The sequence below is a fragment of the Anticarsia gemmatalis genome, chromosome 3 (assembly GCF_050436995.1).
Source record: "Anticarsia gemmatalis isolate Benzon Research Colony breed Stoneville strain chromosome 3, ilAntGemm2 primary, whole genome shotgun sequence".
Classification (NCBI taxonomy): Eukaryota; Metazoa; Arthropoda; class Insecta; order Lepidoptera; family Erebidae; genus Anticarsia; species Anticarsia gemmatalis.
In genome coordinates this window covers 2288849-2313227 of record NC_134747.1, presented here as the reverse complement: position 1 = coordinate 2313227, position 24379 = coordinate 2288849, and the positions used below count along the sequence as shown (strand labels likewise).

Below are 24379 nucleotides of genomic sequence, written 5' to 3'. Positions count from 1 at the left end.
GTTTTTCTTGAGACACCAAAACACGATGCACCTTTGACACTATCAAAAAATAATTACAATACGCGCCATTTATCTTTATATGCCTCTGAATGTAGCAACAAGCTGCTGCGTGGAAGACGAATCGTAAGACGTCGACGATAAAACGCCATAGTCGATTCGTTTTCGCGCAGCAGCTTATAGCTATATTCAGAGTCACAAAGTTGAATGGTACGTACTTTATTTACCATTGCGCCAGACGTTATTGAAATTCTAGTAAGATCACATCAATTACCATTAGTATTGTTAGGAAATCACTCAATCACCACTTGCGGCATCTCGAGGAAGTGATGACGCGAGATCGTGACTGTCTGGTACATAATCACTATGTACGCGATAGTATGCATCTGTTGTGTAGAGAATTCTACGCCTATTACTCATGTATCGTCGTTTGTGATTGATAACTAGGCTTTTTAAGACTGTTTTATGAAGGATTTTAAGGCTGTGTGTGATTATACTGATAGAATTATCACTATCGCTGTATTTTATTATAAAAAATTCTGACCTCTTCTATCTGTTTCAAAAATTACTGCACGAATTTTCATGCGGTATTGATCAATAGACAGTGTGATTCATGAGGATAGTTAATGTGTTTTTAAAGATTTTTGTGAATAATCCAAAATGTTATGATTGAAATTGGACCGGATCGGATCGAAACAGGAAAAAATTACAGGATCCAAAAAAAAAACTCGACTAGTCTATGTTGCCAATAATTACGCGGCCATTACATTTCCTATGAATCGATATGATAATATAACTATAAAACAGCACAAATAAACTGTCTCGATTTAATATTTGATTACTTGTAAAACTAATTAAGCGATCGATACAATTACCCACTTGTCATGATAATTAAAGCAATTTTTCTAGTAACAATTATTTGTTATTGTGTCTGACAGGGCAACGTAAACAAATTGTTTGTTTGATAAATGAAAGGCATTTCTAAATGAAGAGTGAAAATGTTACGTACTGTTATTAGTAATTTCTTGAAGATTCTTTAAATTATCTTCCTTTATGATATTCGAATTTTACTTATAGGTAGTTTCCACACAGAAACTTTATTTTATTTGTCGTATGGTTAGTGGTCAACCTAGTGTTAAAATTGTTGAAGCCGCCCGAGAAGCCTTTGACGAGACTTAACGACTGTTATCTTATTGACAACAACCGAGAACGACTTATTACGTGCCCTCCAAACGCCCAGTTCAAATAACACTATGCACCCATCTTTGGAATGTCCGCGCCAAGGTTGCTTTACCCACTGATCGGTTAACGAGCGATGAGCGCAACTAGCCACGAGCGTTACTAAATACTTATGCCCGGTTTCTGAGTACATTTAGCGGTAAACTACTGCTAAATGTATCTCAGAAACCGGGGGTTAGTTAGATATTTGGTCTAACAAAACAATACTCACTTATTTTCCAAAATAGTCCTGCAGACGACCTCCCTAACACCAGGGTTCGTTATCTTCTCCACGCTCAGCTGATGGAGGTTCCACGACGCGAGACGGCAACACCTTACTCCGTCCCTCTCATACGTAAACACCTCCTCGACTATCGGCCTATGCGAATACGCTGACAGTAAGTCTAGGATATCGTTCACTGGCACTGTAGCGAAACCATTCGGTAGCGTCATAGGAAACTTGGCATTCGTTGGCATAGACAAACTCTTCCTATGAGGAGTCTTTGGTGTACTCATTCCATTAGGTGTCGATGGCATATCCCCCCACCCGTTCACATGTCCATTAGTTAAATGCTGCACACTCTCACACTTCCTCGGCTCCAAACTTAAATGAGGTTTTATAGCACTTAGCCTAACAATATCAATACCACGTACTTTTATAAGATCGTCTAAAGATTTAAAAGGTCCTTTTTTATTGCGATAGTCGACTATATTAGCGGCTATCTCTTGGTTAAGGCCCGGCACACACTGTAGTTGGAACACACTTGAGGAATTCACTGAGCACAGTCTACTTTCCGACGTGATACGTACACTGTCCAACGATTGCGTACACGAGCTCGCACGCGATATCTGTTTTCGTAAACTCGTACATATTTCTGGCCTTAGTAGTTCTAGTTTTTCAGCACCTATACCTGAAAGTGAAAATAGTATTAGGTAAAAGTAGTGGATAGCTGTTGTAGTCATAGTTGAAAAGAATACCAACAGCATACCATTGAAATTTTCGAGCGATTCAAGGGTAGTTGCACAATGAAGATTTATAAGAATTATAAATTAATCTGATTTATTTTCCAATACGATAATAAACTAGAAAAATGTCATAAGAAGACATCGCCTTGACGTTTATTAACTATATGAGTAGAAAAAAGTTATCATTTCCAGCTAATTAGTGCAGCTTCTGAAGTACTGTTTCATCTGACCTGTTCTTCAACAAGGCAAGCATAATCAGAGGCTAATCATGAATGCCTAAAGTAAAAGATTGCAATTCCAAATAGATGAGATGGTAGAATGGATAAAACCAAATCCGGAGGACTTATCTGAGTTACATCTACTTATCTACATAACCTCCTAAATTTTAAATGCCCATTATCATTATAGGCTTGTTCCCATTCTACAAATCCATTAAATTCATGTGACAACATAAATATCTGAATCACAAGAGAAATATGTGTGTTATGTGATTTGTGTTTGAACAATGATGTGAATTGTAGAGCGGTTGAGATTGATAAAATGTTTATAAACACATTTTTATTTAACATTGTGGTGCGAGTGTAAAATAATAATGAACAACAAATGTTAGATGATGTAGGGATTTGTTTAGATTTATACAAAATTAAAGACATTATTATAAATAGCCCTGGTTTTACTTGGGCAATTTGCATTTGTGTTACCTGGACACAGCGGAAACTACTAAGCAAAGAAAGCTGAAAATGGTATGAAGATTCCTTAGGAAGTGTAGAGGAGCACTAAGAGACGATTTTCGGAAAAGGCCCAGTAGGGAGTAAAAAGGAAAAAATAATGTTGTAGTAATGGGAAAACTTAAGTCATTTCAGACAATGTCACAGGCGGCTGCTAGTTCTTGATAAAATAGCTTAACATAATGTCATTAAATTACATATGTATGTAGGCATTATCACAAATTAAATGTACAAGAACAATATGTTTACTACATTTATTACAATAGTGTTAATGTATATACAAACAATAAGCTAAAATTTGATGATGTTTGATAAGGAAAACATTATAAAACAATTGTTTATTAATTTTATAGACATAATTAACTTTTATGTTCTAATTTCATGGCCATTAAACTTGACCCGTGTGATAGACGAATAATTAATTATCATAATATGTCAACATTAATTTGTGATAATAATATAACCACTTTTAAATAATGTTTTGCAGCTACTCTAGAAATAAAGTCATGTAGAAATGTTAAAGTTTACTATTTAGGTTTTAGAAATAGGGCCTTATATATACCATACTAGCTGACCCGCGCAACTTCGCTTGCGTCACGTAAGAGAGAATGTCATGGTAATGGTCATAATTTTCCCCGTTTTTGTAACATTTTTCGTTACTACTCCGCTCATAACGGTTGTAGGGTGACGATATATAGCCTATAGCCTTCCTCGATAAATGGGCTATCTAACAGTGAAAGAATTTTTAAAATCGGACGGTTAGTTCCTGAGATTAGCGCGTTCAAACAAACAAACAAACAAACAAACAAACAATCAAACAAACAAACAAACTCTTCAGCTTTATAATATTAGTATAGATTATCAGGTCAGTACCACCCATTTTTAGGTAAATATGTAATTTATATTTAACTGTTTAGCCATACATCTATTATAAAGAAGAAAGACTAGCATGCAAGTATGTTTGTAACAAATTGGGTCTAAAAGAACTGGACTGATTAAAAAAAAATCCCCATTTTAATGCTACATTATGACTGATGAATATGGCCTATTTTAATTGCTACTCCCAGTGCAAAGCCAGGATGGACCATTAGTTTACCATAAACATAAGAGGAGCATTTTAGGTACAAATTGTAAATATCAGTAGGCATTTATTACCTAAGTTATGGACAAAGTTTCATTGGTTATAAACGTAACTTAAAAATATTAACCTAAGCATTTTGCAATCATACCATAAGAGGTAATCAAAAGTACAAATGCAGGTCAACAGATTGAGGATGACAGTATGAAGTCATTCAGAATCAGCAGTTCTGCTCGCTGTAAGTAAATAAGTAAGCAAAATAACTAGAACAATGCACTGTCCCCAAAACTAGATTTTATTAATTCATCTACCTGTTGAATTCATACCTACTAATATTATAAATGCAAAATACCTACCTAAGTGTTTCTTTAACATCTCTTATGCCCAGGTTTCTGATGCACATAGCATAATCTGTTTTTTTTTGTATTAGTTTAAACACTATTAAATAGATAAACTACTGCTAAAAGTACCTCAGAAACCGGGGGTAAGACTTTCATATTCATGGTGATGAATTATATTTTAGAAAATAGTTTACCTATTTTTTTTATAAAAAAAGCCCAAGCTATGGGAATCACTTGATCATTTATTATGTAAAGAATATAGCAATCATTATCTAAGAATTATACATTTACCAACAAATGTAAGAAGTTGTTAAAAGTTTTAAAAACTCCTTAAAAGTCCTCAAGAAATGTTTGCATAACTAACATTAAAACATGTTTAATGATTTTAATTGTTAACATTTATAACAGCTATGTGGCACCTTTATATATAAAAACTACTGAATGTAGAATAATACTGTACTGCAAGCAAATAACATGGGATTAGGGCAAGATTATTATGTACCAAGTAATTATCTTGGTTCATAATTATTTCTGAATAAGCTATTAAACTTATTAAGTTTATTATACCAGTGCATAAACAACCTTGCATGCATAGTAGTTCAACTGTGTGTCTATGGGGTATTTACTTTTTTTATTTGACAATTGTCAATTGTTATTTAGGAAATATAGGTAGAATAACCTCTCAAGCGCCCGGCCACCGTGTCACGGTTGAATGTGCTACCCCCGTCAAGCGTCCCGCCACCGTGGTACGGCAAAACGATCTTACATTAAAAAAACGTAGAAATTAAATGCTAAAACTATGTTTATCCCTTTCAAACATATTTGACATTGAAGCTGATGAAACGAGACGACGATCTAATGCACACACTTGAATAAGTGGTTGATATAGGCCAGAGAGTACCTTAAACAACATCTGACCCAACGACATGTTCCTTTATGACCAATATTGTAAATACTTTTTTTAACTAATTTTAAAGATTTGAGTATATTTTACAGTTGGATTTTAATGTCATTATTCATTAACTACACGATAAGACCTTCCGTCATATTATTTTTTATGCCTAAAAATATTTTTTAGACTTTCTTCAAACACATGCCTAAAACACAAAATATTCAGATTAAACCGACTATTGTACCACCACTATCAAATATTATTTGTGGTTTATTTTTTTAATATATAGCAAATTTTATGTAGATTTCAAATATATAAGGTATGACTAGGGCGTTAGTATCAAAATATGACGGAATCGGCGCTTAAACGCCAACCGCCAATTCAATTTCGCGCGCCATTTTTGGCCTGGACGCTTAACGGTATATTTGAATTTTGACGTGGGGCGCTCGAGAGGATAGTTACTATAAACTGGTGTGTAGTAAATAATTGTTTTAGGTACCTAGTATCCTTTCAGGCAACATCCTTATGGCATTATTACTCCAGCCAGTACAAATAAATAACAGTAGGTACTTATGAGTTATAGCCAAACTATGTATAATTTATGTACACTAATAATAAAAATTCTTGCTTAAATCCAAAGAACCAAATACCTATCTACAATTTACAAGCAATTAAAAGTACTTGTGAATAAAAAGTACAAATTATTAATGCTTGAATTGAGTCCTTGACATAGCTGAGGAGGTTTTACTCATCTCTGCATCCATGCATAGACAATATCTTACTGCATAAATAAACAGCATAGATAAGATACCTACTTGTATTGTTCCGAAAAAAGTTTCACTGTGTCACGTGTGCAAAAATTGTCGCCAAATTACATGAGTGTCGAGGTTGTCACGATTATTTACCTGACACAAGAGCGAGGTCGTCCACTCGCTTGAATCGCCCAATCATCTGGCGATGCCGCACGATTTCCCGCGCCAGCTGCCTGTTCACCCCCGGCAGCGTCATCAGCTGCTCCTCCGTCGCAGTGTTCACGTTCATCAGCTCCGGGTAGTCCTCGGAAGGCGGCAAATTGAACGTGTGGCTCAAACTGGACTTGTTCAATTTACTCCGTCTCACGAACCGCCGAAATGAATTCCCGCGGCCGCTCTTGCTCCACACGGAGCTCGGACTTTGCCCCATATCGTCACCCGCCACTTCGAAATTAAATATCGATCATAACAATACTAATTTCAAATTTCACTGGAGACATTTGATGAAAAAAAAACTATTAATAGATTCTTACGTTACTCACTAGCACTAAACTTCTTCACGAGCACTAACTGAAATGTAATGAAACAATCCACCTATTGTTGCACTTATCACGATATTTATCTTCTTGTAATTACCAAAATAATTACGGACTTAGAACGAAAACACTACGACAAACAGCTCCCCGTCATCAAGTAAATCGCAACAATGAAACAAAATGACAGAAGGAACTAATTGACAGAACGAGTGACACAGATAACAGAAACATACTAGGTACGTGCCAACACATCGACACATTTTATCGATAGCGATACTAAGCAGAGTGGATATGCAGGATATTGTGCTAGGCATAAGTTTACTAAAATTAGAGAGATATATAAAACGCAGATGAATAAATCACCAGCTCTGTTATTATTTACATTTCGAAAGATACAATTTACATAGTCAGGCGGGTGCCATCGTACGCTCTTGTACTTTTTATAGCTTAAAGTGCTCTAAGTAAGACAATAACGATTAAAAAAAGGGCTATTGTTAAATTTATTGACAATGTGAATGTCTGATTCGAATTAAACTTTGTCGTTGTACATTAAACTCAGCTTTTAAAATAAATCAATCGATATGATAACTGGACTAACGCCCATCTCTATCCTGATGACATGACATTAAATTTGACAATCGACATTTTATCAAATTATAAGATACGTTTAGATTCTGCACCCCAAACTCATCTCATATATAATTTCTTAAGTTCTACAAGTTACAACTACGTTTACATGGCAATAGCTAAAATGAATACCAACGAACAAAATACTACAAAATGTTTCCCTCTAATCGTCAGTAGTTAAAGTGGTTATAGTCAATCGCACAACTTTTTGGAAAGGTGCATTAATGTGCAATAATTAAACGCTTCACTAAAGAACAATTTAGTAAAAGCACCAAGCACAGAGCACTATAATGTATGAAAAACCTTAATAAGGGTAATATGGTTGATAGTAGGGAATGCAATCCCGACTCGAGATCGTCAACTCGAGATCCCTCGCGATCAGAAATATCAATCCCGCGGGATCCCGAGATTTTCGGAATCCCGTCTAGTTAGTAAAAATAATACAATTCGAACGGCTTGTTTAATGTAATATGTGTGTGATAGTGTGGTGAATGCAATAAATTATTATTTGAAAGAAAATAAAAGCCTTTATTTTTGAATATTACTAACAACGTAACATAATTAACAGGTGTAATAACATGAACATAATCAAAAAAGTAGGTGTAGCTCCAGGAGATCAAAATAAAAAGTAATCACATGGCATTTTGAAAGTAGCCTCTTAAAATACAAAGTGTATCAATAGTACGAGCTTCTAATCGGCATCTTAAGTCTATTGCAATGTAGCCAGCTGCTGAAAATGCCCTCTCCGACAATCCCGAACGGGATCTCGTCATATTATGCTTCGGGATTGATCCCGAAAAAATACACGGGATCTCGCGAGATCGGGATCCCGCGAGATCGGGATTGCATTCACTAGTTGATAGCATCATAAAATATTTTTCATAGCAATTTCTATAATTTCATCAATAATTTCTAAATGGCTTATGATCTAAGCAATATTTAGATAGGTAGTTGTAGGTGCCTACTCACCTTGAAAACTTGAATCCAGCTTAAAACTTGTGGACAAATCTTACAAATAAGACGAAATCTACGGTCGGCGGGCTACAGAAACATATTTGTTTAATGGTAAACTCTGGAAAGCCTCTATGGGCGAGTCTCAGGAAACTGAGGTCCGACCTTACCATATCATTATTGCTTTATTCCTTATGGTTCTGAGATTGATGGCTGTGACAAAAGTCCCTTGGCGCGGCTATAAAAGTAGAACCTTAGGTTAATATGAAAAGGAACTATCAGCCTCAATGCACACCGGGCAGGTTGCCGCGCAGTATTGTTGAAAGGGAGACTGCTCGCACCGCTGCAGTCAGCCACGCGCCCCTTTTCGACCTTCTCAAGCGATATGTCTCGAAATAACGTCGGTAAAGTTTAGATCTAGATATTACAAATCCGCCACTCCCGGCCTCTTTCATCCCGATGTGAATTGAGCTCTAGTAGATGCCGGTGTAAAAATATGTAATATAATCTAGGGACTTCCCCACCCATAAATAAAACACAACACTGATCAGAACAGTTCCCGTGCTAATTTATTCAAATTATGTACAGTTATATCGCCTATAAGCTTACATTTAGATAACCGCTGCTACATTACGAATGTTTAGTATAGTCACTGCATAAACTCTGTAAAGAAAATCTATTTACAGAGATGAGTGTGCAATAATAGAACTAAGAGTTTTGTGGGTAAAAGAAATACTTGATCTGTTAGGTCATTACTCCAGAATGACTGAATCCAAACTTGGTTACAATCAATCGGATGAGTTAGAGTTATTAACTTATAGTTTTACTTTTAAGAGCATGTCGCTATAAGAATGATATGCAGATTGTAAAGTTATATCAAAATTGTCAATTTTAATTTAAGTATCTTATGCGGAAGCAAAATCCATCAGGAAGAGTGATATTAAATAACTATTTATTATATGAAAGAGGTATTTACTTTGACCCACAAAACAACAGTTTTAATGTTGAAATTACACCCAAATAGTGAGATGGAAAACATAACGAACATGTTACCAGTACATATGGATGTCCACTGTCTGCTTTTTATTACATTTTTAAAATTCCATATTATCATAAATACTTTTTATACACTCAATACAATTAAATCGTTCGTACTTGACCGTTCGGCCATCGCGCATCGCTTATAGATTAGTAATATTTTTTTCTTTAAATAACATATTTAAACTAAAATGTTTTTCGCTATTAAATATTGGAATCTAACCTATTGCGAAGCGTAACAAAAATTATCTTTTGAGAATCTAACTAATCACTAAGCCTTAGCTTCAACTGTATTATTACAACCGAAATGGCATTGTTTTTTTAAACAGCCAACTATTTATAGTCTATTTTTAAATAAATACTTTAAATTTATTTCAGAAAAAAATGGATAAAATATTGTTACGATATTTTTTTATTATAAACTAAACAAAAATCAACAAAAGAAAAAAGGAATTTGTCTTTCTCGTAACAGTTGAGCGTGAAACAAAAAAATCTATGCCTATATGAGGATGTTATGTGGCTAATACATCATACAAAGGTTTACAGGGAAATTATTTTGTTCTACATACAAAAATATATCACAGAAAGAGATGTAGGTAGTCATTAATCAATAAAAAAAATCAACTGATACATTGACTAGTACATAAATGTTAAAAAATAGAAAGTAAATGAGCAAAAAATAATCTGCATTGGAGAATTTACACCGAAATATCATGATACACATATGTTTTTACAAGTTTGTGTTAGATTGAGTTACATAGGGTTACATTGCAATTATATAAAAATACTTGATTACTATCCATAATAAATATTATACGTATAAATAGGCGACCACGTTAACTTGGCGTCTCTTCCGTCACGGAACCCGGTTAATGTGGTCGAAGAAACACCGTCCCTCTTCAAATATGTCTATGTTTATTAAAATTATGCATTTTAGCCACCTAACATTTTATCCCCTTTTATAAAAATAGACAATAATCCAGCCTTTTTAGCTCCAAACCACATCAATAACTTGTACAAATATTTCATATCAAAACTTGCCAATACTTCTCCGTTATCATACAAATGAGTTTTATTATTGTAACATTAAATGCGTGGTTTTGACACACTTTTTTACTAACCGTCGCATGCGCAGAAAAAAGAAACGCAAAACTGACATTATGACGCATACAGATACGTAAAGAGACGTAAGATAGGTTAAAACAATTACAAGGCTCGGAAATATATGTTAAATGAATTACAAACATGAAATTAAGTATATCGACACTGTTTTAATGAGGAAATCGCGGTAATCTTTTGGGTAAAATAGCACAACGGGGTAGATATCTAGCTGCCAATACCCTCAGATTAGATCCACATTCCACAATACAAAATCGCATGTCTCACAGAACTAAACAAGTTTGTCAAAAGCACGCCGCTAAAATTAATTAATACCTAAGCTAATCACGTTAATAAGTTATAAGTTTGAAGATATTTATTTATCGATATAAATACTTATTTAAGTTTAGGAAAAGCCATGCTTTCTGAATCAGCTGTTTTTATTATTTGGAATTGCTAAACCATTAAGTACTCTAGGATATGAATTCATACTCATTCTAATTTTTATCTTTTTTTTGGTTTGTAATGGAACTTTTTGAATAGTGACCTTTAGTGTTAGTCGAAACGAATTTAGAAGAGAGCAAAGGCAAGAAACGTTAAATGAAACTCCATATTAATTAATAATAATTTTACTATTACAATAAGCACCAAACCAGGTTTGGAATGTTCAGTATTGCACCACAAGTGAACAGAAACCAATATAATACAGTCACAATAGAGATTAAAACATCAAATATACGGGTTGGGGTAGTAAAAAAATATGTTTGAATAATAGTTATATTTCCATAATAAATAAATTCAGTTAACCATCACAATAAAGGTCACCATTGAGTCCGATTGGGAAGCGAATCTAAAATACAAAATGAGCAAAATAAATTGTTACAGCGTAATATTATTATACCCATACACTGTTATGGTTTGTACAAATAGTGACTCCATTGTGCATTAAACCATGTATCATTGCACCAGTCTTCATAGAAGATCACAATTATGGAACTTCCTAATCTCAGATGACAACATAACCTTTCATTAGGGTAATGTTTTTCGTTTCATATACTGAATAAGTGTTGGGACACACGAAATACTATAAAACTTTCAATGAATCACTACAAAGCTTTGATTATTTCTAAGTCTGAGAGACAATTTGCCATTTTAGCCAATTGACGGAACCTTGTAATTCATATTTTTATTAAATTCATATTATTTTTGAAGTCCATCAAGTCTTTTGCCCATAATCTCTGACATTCTGTCAAACAGTAAACATCTTTATTTTGACAACAAAGATTGTTCTGTTTGCTATTTGCTTGACAGTTTACGCCATTCTACAAAAGACTGGGAAAGAAATGAAAAATAAAATTGGTATTATTATCAACTGGACGACTGATACATTGCTATACTTTTCAAAGGAAGAGCTTAAAAAGATTTTCTTTCTTTAGTGTGTTAATTAAACTTCAGTTAAAATCGTGAACGTGTTTTCAAATACTAATAGACCTAAGTTCTAATAGAGAGATAGAGTTCATAGCGCCATCTCTCTTTAACTGCGGAATTTAAATCATAGCTCCGATTGCGGGTAATCCGAAAATGATTGAATACTTCGTGTGTTCCAACACTTATACCAAAGACAATCTATCTAAATAAATACTTATTTTAATATCATAAACAATATTACAAATAAACGTTGCGTTAGAAAAAAGTACTTCAAATTCGCATTTAGTTTCGATAATAATGGAAATGTATGAAATATGTTGTTCCTATCCCTAGGGTTTAGGGGCATTTTTAGGGGTTCATATTTACAACAAATATTTTAGTTATATACTCATTCTAGTTTTTTAGTTCTAAATGGTATTTTAGGCTATTGTATTACTATATTATACTTGTGTAAAGATATTACTATATATTCTATGAAAATGTATTCGGAGGCCTGTTTACTCAGCTGTGTCGGGTCGAGAACAAAGTCTTACTTTTGAGTAAGATTGCAAATTTAACTCAACAATGACAATGCAAATTGCACGTCAAAAATAAGTACTGACATAATCAAATGAATATCGCTTACAGCGTTTATTATAACTGTAAAGAAATGCCTTGAAATACATATATTTGTGTCAAAGATAAGTTATTAAAATACTGATAAATCATTACATTTTATACTGATACTAAACTCGATCTAGTTCATAAATCTCTTCGAAAAACACCTACGTTTTCAACAGTAACAATAGACCTAAAATGCCCCGTACCCTTTCGAGTTAATTTTACAATTAATATAAAATCTAAGTTGTCGTTACATAATACAATCACTGATCGCCGTGGCGAGCCGTGGCGATTCACAATGCCGTGGCTTATCGATAAACAATATATACGAAGTAATTTCGAAAAACAATATTTCCTTCTCTCTCGCACTAGACTGAATAGAAAGAGACAGAGATATTTACGACATTGATAGCAGTTACAATTTGTTGTTATACTTCATTGATATATTGAGAAATGCTTTACAAAATTACTTAGTATACATTTTTGTCGACATAAAGAACGGTTTTTGAAAGACTGACTATCAAAAGCTGCCACAGAATAAAATTTGCTATGACCATCAGAGATTCTTAGAGAAAATATGGACAGGTAAAATTTTGATTTTAAAAACTTGAAATAAGATATAATACTATTTATTATGCAGTATTGAAGAGTGAGAACAGTCAATCTTTCGAAAACCGTTCAGTCAAGTCACATTTAAAGAACAGCGGCGCAGTTTATTAAGCATTTTCAATCTTATATTCTAGTAGATAGAACTCAAATTTGAATCACTCAGCTTCACTTCAAACAATTATAGTTTATTTACTAGAAAATAATATTGAGAGTTAGCTTCACGACTCATGGATAAAAGTGGTATAATAGCAAATCGTATGAAAAAGATCTGTCAAATTTTCACTTGTTTTGCTATTACTTTTGCAGATGTTTAATACCGTCAGAATATTCTTGTACTGTGTCGTTGTTCTTTCAACCTGATTTGCGAGTGTGACAGTGTAACTGTCGCAGAGTTAAGTATGAACCGAATACAGGCGGCGTAGAGCCACGTTGGAAGAATCTCTTAGTCGGTCTTACCGTGGCGCGCGTGTACAAGCGTGCGGGCGTGCCGGCGGCCGGGCGCTGTCCGCCGCGCTAACTACTACCTGCAATGTGCGGGGAAATATTGCATGAATTTGTGAATACAATTATTTTCCCTTTATGTTAATTTTGTTTCAGCGAATGGGTTCATTACATAGTTCAAGTTTCATGACAGTAATGGCATATTGTGTCGTTTGATCGATCCATAGTCTCGCGAATACGTGTACGCTCGTAAACGTGCACGTACAACATTCTTAGAAAACGTGTTATTCAATATTATTTCGTATCAAACTAAAAAGACGAGGAAATTTATTAAAACAGGTAAAATTTATTCAGGACGGTTGGAAGGAAACCTGTCAGAGAATAGGCTCGTATACGTACAGACAGGTAAGTATGCAGCTAGCACTCGGAGGAGGAGTTGAGGTCGATGGGCGGCGCGGCGGGCGCGTGCGGCGCGTGCGGGGCGGGCGGGCGCGCCTTGGCCCGCGTGAGGCGGTCGAGCTCGGCCGCCGCGTCCGAGCGCGCCGCCGCCGCGCCCGGCGACGCGTCCGCGCGGCCCGCCGGGGACCCCGTCTTCTTGTACAGCAGAGAGTTGAAGAAGTTGGCCAGCACGCCCTCGTTGCCCGGCGTGCCCGGGCCCATGCCGATCTTCGCGCCGTCCAGCTGGATACGACAATTATGCTTTAGTTATATCGGCGATTACCTGAACGATTAGTAAATAAATATAACGTATCCTAGTGTTCCTCCTACACATAAAAACTGCCACCGGGTGACAACCAAAAATTATCCGTTTTAAATATCGCAACTTGCATACGATACTGACCGATCAAAAATTACCAGCTAAACAGAATCTGATAGAATTTGTATTGTATTATACGCCATTCAAATCCAACATTTAAACAACCATGTATTAATAATGTAGCAGACACTAACAGCACACCATTTCAACTCTACTTAGTTAATGTATTTATGTATGTACCTGTGCAGTGGCTCTCTGCGTGGCTCTGAGCGGCGAGTCAGCGCGGGGCGCTGGTGCTCCGGCCTGCAGCGCGGCGAGCTGTCGCTGCAGGAACGCTTGCTCGTCTTCTGCCTGCACCTCCGCTTCGCGATTGGCGCCACTCTGGATAAACAATAAAACATTTTATTTAGTTTTTAGAGCGGATTACAGCATTCCTGTATCTTAACATAATATTACTTTTAGAACTTATCCATTTTTTATAATTTATCGTTGTTTTACCTATAAGGTCATGGGTCGCTGAACACTTTTTGTAGGCAAATTATTTCAGTGCTAATAAGAACGAGCCAATATACGAACTTAAATGTAATTATTAGTAAAGATGCTTTTACTCACTTTCCGTATAACGGGTTGTACAATAACATCCCTGTAGTAATCGTCTGGTTTACACGACTGCATATTCTCATACAATATACTAATTTTCTTCATGCTATCCCAACCAGCGGGACTGAAACAAACATATTAACAATTAGCATCTCTATACAGAAAATCCTACAAAAAATGCGGAAATTCGTTTGGACGGAAGCATGGATGCTTGTACATATGTGTGTATTTTTCACGCGACGTCTGCTAAACGTATTTGAATGAAATTCGGTACACACTTACACAGCTAGTTTATAACCTGGATAAACAGAAGAAAGATATTTATCCCGGGAAAGGTATTAACGCGAACAAAGCCGTGGGCAGTATCTATTAATAATAACAATATACTCACATCAAAACAGCATCCTTCTCAACAATAAGCGCGGGCGTCCTGAACGGCAGTCCATATATCCTGTGCGTGAGATACTTGTACAGCAGGTCGCAGTTCTTGTCCTCCTTGGCGCTGGTGTAGAACAGCGCCGCGCCGTATTGCAGGCAGAACCGCCGGACCCACTGCTGCATGAAGTCGAAGTGCTCGTCGCGGTAGTCGTGCTCTTTCTCCAGAGTACTCATGTAGTCAGTCTGCAAGACCAGGGACGTTTTTTTAAACTTCTTCTTATCGTATGGTTAGTGGTCAACCTAGTGTCAAAGTTGTTCAAGCCGAAGGCCTTTAACATGGCTTATTGTTATCGCAGTAGATAACAACCGGGACCGACTTTTAATGTGCCTTCCGAAGCACGGACGCCCAGTTTAAATACCACTATGCGGTCACCCATCTATGGAGTGATCGCGCCAAGGGTTGCTTAACCCACAGATCGTTTACCGACCGGTGAGCGCGACTGGCTATGGGCGCCTCTGTTGTTTTTTTTAAACTGATTGGACGAGATTGATGAAGTTGATGATTAGAACGAAGACAAAAAAAAATATTTTCGATAGGAAAATTACGAATTAGTAAAGAAAAAACAGAAAAACTACACTGAAAAAGGATCTTGATTATACGGTAATGTACCGTTATCGTAATGGTGCTTATTTGCCACCTTAGTTGCTTTATATGGTGGTCAGCGGAAGTCATTTGGTTGCTTCTATCCGGATACTAGATAGCAAGTTATACAAAAGCCACTAGCGTGTTACATATGCAAACTTTAGACCCATGTATATTAGTTTCCTATAATCCGTCTTAGCATCGGATTATAGAAACTTTGATTTTGGTAACGGCATAAGTACAACCCTGTGGCTCGAAAAGGGTTTGGGAGCAAAGATAACAGTAACGGGATTCTCTGTTACTATCGACTGTCGACAATCGGCTAGCTATCGATACACGACAGTACCGTATGTACAGAATCATGCTATAGTATGTTTGGATTCTATTCCCTCACATCTTTAGCTTCGACGCCTAATAGTTGACACCTACTATGGGAAAAGTAGAAGCCATTAAATACTAAAGAAAAATAATATAATGTCACGTCTCACCTTAGTTGCCACAACTACAATATCAAGTCCTAGATTGGTAGTAAGTACAGCCTCTGGTAATGGACAGTCGTCATCGTCTCCGTTCTCCAGGTCATCGGAGAGGTTCCTCGAAGACCTCTTCATGGGAGACGACGCTGTGGGCTCCAGTTCATCCCCCGGCTCCGTATACCTCTGCCATTTCTGTACTTGTTGCTTTTTACTTTGTAACCTTTGTTCTGAAACAAATGAAGAATATTTTGGTTAAAACGGTGGATCAGTGAGCCCAGGGATTGTAAGGCGTTTCTTTCTCAAACTTGATAGAAGACTTTACTTTAAGGTGTCTTTGTACGGCCCCTGATCGGCGCAGTCAGAATATTTTTCAGGCAAAGCGGGATATTGCTTTTTTAAGTGTCCTTAAAGGGGAATCTTCATCTTCTTAACCTAATTTAAAGTTAGTCAGTGTTAGGAACAAAGTAAAGACAATAGATTTTTTCGGCAATGTGGAATGCATCGTAATACTATTAAGACACAAAAGCGTTAATTGCGCAGTTGGGAACGTCCCAATTAGATTTTTCTTAGATTTTCTTTAAAGATAGTGTCCATACTACATTTATTATTTGCTCTGATAATCACAGATTTTTTTTATAAAATATACGGAACACGCATCAACAAAGCAATATCAACACAACCCTATAATCAATCGCGATCACCATTAACGATCGAACAATTTTGACGAGTAAGCAACGGAATTCCGCATAAATAAAAAAACATCAGTTAATTCAATACAAACACATTCACCTATTAAGCACTCTTTGAGATGAACGGTATTTCGTGCAATTAAAATTACAATGTTTGTTAGACGCGCGTACGCAGACGGCAGTATCTCACGTTTGGGGCAACGAACCGACCGGAAATATTTTGTCAATTTCTTTTATACGTTTTCACTGAAGACATGTTTGTTTGGTGACGAATTTTCTTTAAGAAAACGAGTTTTATTGTTTTGTGATTTCTGTAATAAAGTACGTATGAACAGTAGAACTTAATAACAAATTCAGCAATTAAGTTTTTAGATTTAACTGCACGTTTGGCGCAGTGCTTAACGCGGTCACTTCGGCGCAATAAGCATGTCGCATGTGGTGACTTCTTATCCCACCCGAGACAAATATTTGTATGATGAGCAAGAGTATCTGTTCTGAGCTAATTAGCTAATTTATCTATGTAAGTATATAATGTATAGAAGTGTTTATCAGTCTTTGGTTACCAAAGTACAAGCTGTTTAGTTTCGAAAAAAAATGAAGATTTAGAATTGGTTGAATAGTGGATCCATAAATCTAAGTACTTAATTTAATTAAAGGATGTTTTTCTTTCCTTTTTTATAAGAAAGTCAATGTTCATATTTATTTCATACGCTCATTATAACACGTATAAATATTCAAGTCACTAACAAGGTGGGCTGACAAAAAACGAATCGGCAGCCGGCCGTCGAACGTCCATTTTATTAGAGTGTATTGTAAAGTCTTTTTGTTCTGCCTAGACTAGGCCGATATCGAGACCTCTATCGATCCGGGTTAAAATTAAATAAGTATGAGGTACTATTGAATGTTATAGTAGCGATGAAAAATGGATAGGGAAGATAACATTTGCTAAAGGTATTGATGTATTTCTTTATGCATTGCTTAGGCATGTTTTATGTTTACGTAGCTTATAAAGTTACATTATATACTTTCTTCTACTCTATAAACTCAAGTCAGTCCCATACTTAACAAAATGATGTACACAGCTACAGTTCTTTACCCATATGTACCTACCGGTAGTATAATACTCGACTATTCCTTTAGTATCTTAAAGCTTAACTCCACCCATAATCCCAAACTATTCCTTATTTAATGCCTGAATCATATTTAAACATCAAAATTAGCACAAAGTGAAAACAGTAACACTGTATTAGTGAAGTTTTACCAAAGGAAATTTTGATATTCGAACAAATGTTTGTACGTATAGGTATAGGTTAATAGCAAATTTTTGACGACGATATTTTACGCTTTTATTGCATATGCAGTAGTTTATCTCTGAAGTAAAATTGAGTCATATAAGTTTCAGTAAAAGTTGGCGACCGAATGCATTATGCCTCATTAGGGAATGCAATCCCGACTCGAGATCGTCAACTCGAGATCCCTCGCGATCAGAAATATCAATCCCGCGGGATCCCGAGATTTTCGGGATCCCGTCTAGTTAGTAAAAATAATACAATTCGAACGGCTTGTTTAATGTAATATGCGTGTGTGGTGAATGCAATAAATTATTATTTGAAAGAAAATAAAAGCCTTTATTTTTTAATATTACTAACAACGTAACATAATTAACAGGTGTAATAACATGAACATAATCAAAAAAGTAGGTGTAGCTCCAGGAGATCAAAATAAAAAGTAATCACATGGCATTTTGAAAGTAGCCTCTTAAAATACAAAGTGTATCAATAGTACGAGCTTCTAATCGGCATCTTAAGTCTATTGCAATGTAGCCAGCTGCTGAAAATGCCCTCTCCGACAATCCCGAACGGGATCTCGTCATATTATGCTTCGGGATTGATCCCGAAAAAATACACGGGATCTCGCGGGATCCCGATCTCGCGAGATCCCGCGAGATCGGGATTGCATTCACTATGCCTCATAAAACAGAGGTGACTCACAAGACTGTTTCCTAAAATCAATAGTAGTGTTGAAGAATAAACAAAAGAAGAATTGTATCCACGACATTACGCAATTGTCACGATTATAGACCGATTGTATTTTATCATTCTCATAAATTCTGACACGCTTCGTTTGTTGTTCTTTCGCCTGAAAACGGCTGAACCGATTTAGATCAAGTTTGGCTGGGTGATAGTTTACAACCCAAGAAAGCACATTGGCTACTTTAAAACCCACATTTTAGAATCGCAATCAAGAAAAAATACAAATATCTACAACCCGCGGATGAAATAGGGGATCGTGACATTAAGCAGATACAATAGGGGATGTGTGGTGAAATATTGCACGTGAGCGGAATCGCGCCCGTCAACTAGTCTCGTAAATATAAACAGTTATAAGCAAAGCTTGAATCTTAATACGTTCCGGAAAACTTATAGGCCTATGATCATGAGTCATACAATTACGATAAGCATTTGTTATAATCTCCGTCCGTACAAAGTAATAAAGTTGTTTTTTGTTCGAGTTTATTAATAAAACAGTACATGAATGGTTGTTGTGGCTATCATGATGTTTAGCCGTGATTTCTTATTGGTATTTGATTGAGAGTTTTATAAGACGTTTGACGCGTTATTGGTTCGGTGTATTACACTAATATACAAATCATAAAAAATACTATATCCAAGTGTATTTGGCATTATTATATATTTGGTGTTATTTCATGTTACTATCTTCAAAATTCATTCCATAGTTCTTGCGCGACAGAGAAAACAAGTACAAAATCGCACCCATCCCTATAAAATTTCGCATTTATAATATTCGTAGAATTGTATGGTACTAAACAAAAAATACATAGCAACCTTAAGAACCTCACATTTTCACGACAACTCTTTCAAGACCGCTTCAGAATGAGAACATAAGTTACGAAGCAAAGTTAAAAAACTGTAACAACTTGCAATTTCTCATATAATCTACGCTAATTCCTTACTGCCCAAGATAATCCTTCTTTCAGCATTACGGTAGTACTTTTAACCCAGTTTCATATCTCCCTACTTTTTACCTCTAAAGGGGTGGGGTAAAGAAACCCCCACCTCGAGTTTTACGATTGCTTCAATAATATAGTTATTCTCGCCGTTGCTGCCTGAAGTCATGTTTTTATCTCAAAAACTAAAAACCGATTTTAGGAAAAAATTACGCAGTTTTTGGGTTAAATAAGCTGTTCAGTTTAAACTGGTCATTTGGTGGTAACAAATCGTTTACCGGGAAAGATTTTGAGGGAGTTTTGAAAACAAGCATATTGTAGTTTTTGATATGCTTTTTCCGAATTTCAACTTATTCAGCTATTTGTAAGCAAGTATATTTCCTATTTAGCAGCAAGAGCGGAAAAAATGCGAGGTGACGAAGTTAAAATCCGGATTAATACATCATAATATTACAGTTTAAAAAGTCCCAGACAATTTTCCAGTTAAAACTACCAAACGACTGTACCGTTTCACATGCTGTTTTAACAAACAAGCAGTAACATTAATATAGCATCATCAAACAAGATTTTTTACGACGACATTGGCGGTCGGAGGTCAAGAGTGTTGCATCATTATTTATTTACCTATTTAATGCTTGAATAGGTTATGTTAGTCAGATTATGTTGCTTATATACGCTTATATGATGATTATGTTTATATAGCTATCTCTTTTCCTTTTAGTAGTATTACATTTGTAAAGAACGGGACAGAATATTGTCCTACGTTCAGTTTTATAAAAAGCGATTTTGGTACCTGTTTATAAGAAAGCAATTATATTCTTAACGTTTTTACTAAACATATTTATACGTAGGTTAGTATAAGGTTTAAGTTAGCTAGTCTAACCCCCGGTTTCTGAGGTACATTTAGCGGTAGTTTATCTATTCAATAGCCTTTTTTATGAGTTTAAACGCTATTGAATAGATACACTACCGCTAAATGTACCTCAGAAACCGAGGGTTAGTACGTTCTGTATGTTTATAGGATAAGTACTCATTCCATTTTTATGTCCAATTGACCCAGTTTCAAGCGAAACCTAATCTATTTTTCTACAAATCGATATTCAGTTTTATAACAAACGTTATTTTCTTAATTTTATCCTTTCAGCTGTTATATGTAAAGCGTACAGGTTGACAGTTAATAAAAGATCGTATAGGATGACACTTAAGTTTAAGGTGTCGTCAGCTGAAAAGTCTGGCTCTATGTGTGCTTAGATCTTTAAAACTACGCCACAGATTTTGTTGCGGTTTTTTACACATAGATTCAAGAGGAAAGTTTATATGTAAAAACTGAAAAGGTTTTTCATATAGCTAATATTTTTTTTAACCAGGCAAGTCCGGCTGGGTCGCTAATCTACCATTAAATAGAACTAATCCCTATCTATTTAATAAGAGATAGTTGTTTGTTACTATTGTTACATGTCCACAACAAAGGCTTATCTGATTAGCGTAGAACTGGAACTTGTAGTAGCCAGATTAGAGGAGTAGCAACTGACCTACAACCACTCTCTAGGGTTTAAAAAAGCTCAACCAAATAATTATATATTTTTATTTTAAAGACGACTCTTGCACTTCGATTTGTTATCATGTCGCGGGGATTTTAACAAACATAATTATAAACAACGGACACAAAGTAGGTAGGTACAACCAGAACCGAGAAACAATAATTGTTTCTTGTGGAATTCATAGTCAAATCAAAGGCGTAATATTTTTTGGAAGACAAATAGACGTCCGAATAGGGACTATACCTGTGTATTGTGCTTGGACACTATAAACAAAGCCCTACACAGTTGGCTGGTTTCAATGAAACTGGCCGCCGTAGCCAAATAATGGCGAGGAAGACATTATTAGTAATCGTCAAAAAGCTTTAGGTCAAAGTTAACCACAGACCACAACGACAAAAAAGTTTTAATTAGTCTGAGTCAAGCTGGATGGCACAAATCCTGTTAACTGCCTATTGTCATATTATTATTTGCATCTATACGATGTGTAGTATGACAGAGAGGCCTTTAACAGTGGCTTGAAGTAGGCTTAACGGAATAGAGAGAGAAAATGATCTTATCTCGAAGAGTTTAGTACCAGATTACTTAAGAAAATACAAAGATAAGAAGAAAAACTGCTGAGCGTATATTTATTTTGAAAAGTTGCTTAATTACGCGATGTCTGTAAGTAAATTAAGTATATGTAAGTAAGTAAGTTGCAAAAAGGTTCTTTCTATCTAGCATCATGATCACGAGAGTAAACGAGACAGCATGACGTATAAACAACCACAAATAAAAGTAGTCCCACTATATGACAAATTAAAGGAAATTTCTTTATTACCAAATTACATAGCTTACACATAAACTGACAGAAAGTGTATGAAAAAAATTAGATAGTTCCATTTATTAAGTTAACCAATACTTATCCAGTAGGGATTAAAGTGTTTGTTAGTCTATTAACATACAAACAAATCTGTCAAGAGGAAGAAATCACTATGTTTGTTGTCACTTGTCACATTACGTCGGATTACGATCTCAATATGTTAACTTTAGTATTACGAGCAGGATGTACGAGACAAAAAAATATTTGTAGCGGAAACCAAGTATCGTGTTCCAACTTTTAGTTCTCACAGGTTTAGTAGTTTGTTTTATTTTATAGATAGTAAGGTTGATTGTTCTAAGTGCTACTAGGAATTGAAGATAATAAAGTTTAGTTACGAAATCTAGTAAACCGATATTAACGTAATTTAGTAAGTCATAAATTAAGATATTCTACTAATATTATAAACGTAAAAGTTTGTAAATATGGATACATGTATGTGTGTTTAATATTCTTTCACGAAAAAACTACTGGACGGATTTAATGTACTCTGATGGCTTATAACCAGAATTAACAGGATACTTTACCCCGGGATATCTTTTCATGCGGACGAAGTCGCGAGCAAAACCTAGTAGACTATGTGTGAACGTTCCACGTATATGATATGAACGTATATGATATGATTGATTTAGAAAATGAAAAGTTCTATGTCTGCTGTATTAAAAGGTGTGTCATGAACATCTTCATAAAACGGCATAGTTTATAAACGGTATCAGCATCGTCAAATGATTACCAAACACATTTTTATTTAAAATTTTGATGCATTGACAAATCGCCTACTCGCACAACAATTAATTAAAATATGAGCATTAATATAAATCCATATTCGCTGTCCAGTTTGACGCCTTGGCCTACATAACCCGTCACTATCATGAACAAACAAATGTATGGTAGACTAAATGCCGCCATATCGATACATTATCACTTCATAGTATAAAGCAAAATCGCTTCCCGCGTCTGACCCTAGTACGTATGCATAGATCTTTAAAACTACGCAACGGATTTTGATGCGGTTTTTTCAACAGATAGGGTGATTCAAGAGGAAGGTTTATGTGTAAAAGTTGTATAGGTTTTTCTGTAAAATAACTGTTTAAACGAGCGAACCCGGACGGGCCGCTAGTAAAATATATACCGCGTTACATTCGGATTAGAATGTGAGGATTTTCACCTAACGTGTAACACGCAATGTTTCAGTGTTAAAATAACTATTCATCTCGTTGTTAGTTCCGAAGATGATTGCTACAGGAAATTCTGTAATTGCACATTATGCTTCAGGGAATAGTTGGCTAATACTAAGACTAGTATCTTCAAAATGCTTTTCTCCCTCCATATAATTTCGGTGCATTGAAGTACCTTTTACGGTACCACGGAGGCAATATTATTATGTAAAACAGTATTAGCGTATACCAACGAAAGTATCCGTTCGAACGATTTTAGTTCGAACGAGTTTAGTTTGCGCGTATACCACCGTGCACGCACGAATTACGTGCACTAAGAGAATATACATTTTATTGAACCTTTATCCCGAGAAAAGTTGTATTATAAAATAGAGAAATCAAGCCTTCTATGCATTATTATTTCTGTCTATAATGTTAGAAAGCAGTTTACAAATAATAAACTAGATTTTACACTAGCGACCGACGAAATTAAATAAATCACTTAATTGGATGACTCCGAGGGGGAATTTAATAATCTTCAACGCGCCGGTTAAGATTGGAGTGAAATTGAACGAGTATTTTTGGGAAGGAAATTTTGTTTCGTCTTAACATAAACAAGGATATAACCTCGAACTCTTATATAATAAAATATCTTGTCTATATCTTAATACAGGTTTTATTCATAGAGCTTTAAACTTCGCAAATAAAGTATATGAGTCAGACATGACTAACCAGTTCTTTAGAACCATTTGTCACATAACGAAAGGAATGAACGCAGAACGACTGCATTCAATGCAAGCAAATCTAATAATATGTGCCCTTAGATCTTCGCTAATTTACTGTGACCCTGTCGCATATAACGTTCTAGCACTACGTCATCTACACTACAAAATACTGCTTACAAACTGCAGTTGCAATTTCAAAAGGGCATATCTCACATTACAGAGACGAGACATGTGCCCTTTTCGAAATTGCACATTACGACTTTGGTACAGACATCTATTAGTTCCTTAA

At 35.5% G+C, this 24379-nt stretch overlaps 2 protein-coding genes across 3 annotated transcripts in view; both read right to left on the bottom strand.

Annotated features, from left to right (window-relative positions):
• Positions 1 to 6690, bottom strand: part of LOC142987202 (endonuclease/exonuclease/phosphatase family domain-containing protein 1-like) — a 41051-nt gene extending 34361 nt beyond the window's left edge. Inside the window, exons 1-3 of one of the 2 annotated variants that reach the window (XM_076135800.1) lie at positions 6506 to 6690; positions 6126 to 6416; positions 1448 to 2126 (exon numbers count right to left, since the gene is read on the bottom strand). In XM_076135800.1, the coding sequence (XP_075991915.1) occupies positions 1448 to 2126; positions 6126 to 6402 (956 nt within the window). In that variant the 5' untranslated portion in view covers positions 6403 to 6416; positions 6506 to 6690. The remainder of the gene's footprint in view (positions 1 to 1447; positions 2127 to 6125; positions 6417 to 6505) is intronic. The other variant, XM_076135799.1, reaches the window with a different exon arrangement.
• Positions 6691 to 8630: 1940 nt separating this feature from the next.
• Positions 8631 to 24379, bottom strand: part of Dlic (dynein light intermediate chain) — a 26381-nt gene continuing 10632 nt past the window's right edge. Inside the window, exons 4-9 of the mRNA XM_076135796.1 lie at positions 16167 to 16381; positions 15049 to 15278; positions 14670 to 14781; positions 14298 to 14438; positions 13700 to 13981; positions 8631 to 13383 (exon numbers count right to left, since the gene is read on the bottom strand). Of these exons, the coding sequence (XP_075991911.1) occupies positions 13718 to 13981; positions 14298 to 14438; positions 14670 to 14781; positions 15049 to 15278; positions 16167 to 16381 (962 nt within the window). The 3' untranslated portion in view covers positions 8631 to 13383; positions 13700 to 13717. The remainder of the gene's footprint in view (positions 13384 to 13699; positions 13982 to 14297; positions 14439 to 14669; positions 14782 to 15048; positions 15279 to 16166; positions 16382 to 24379) is intronic.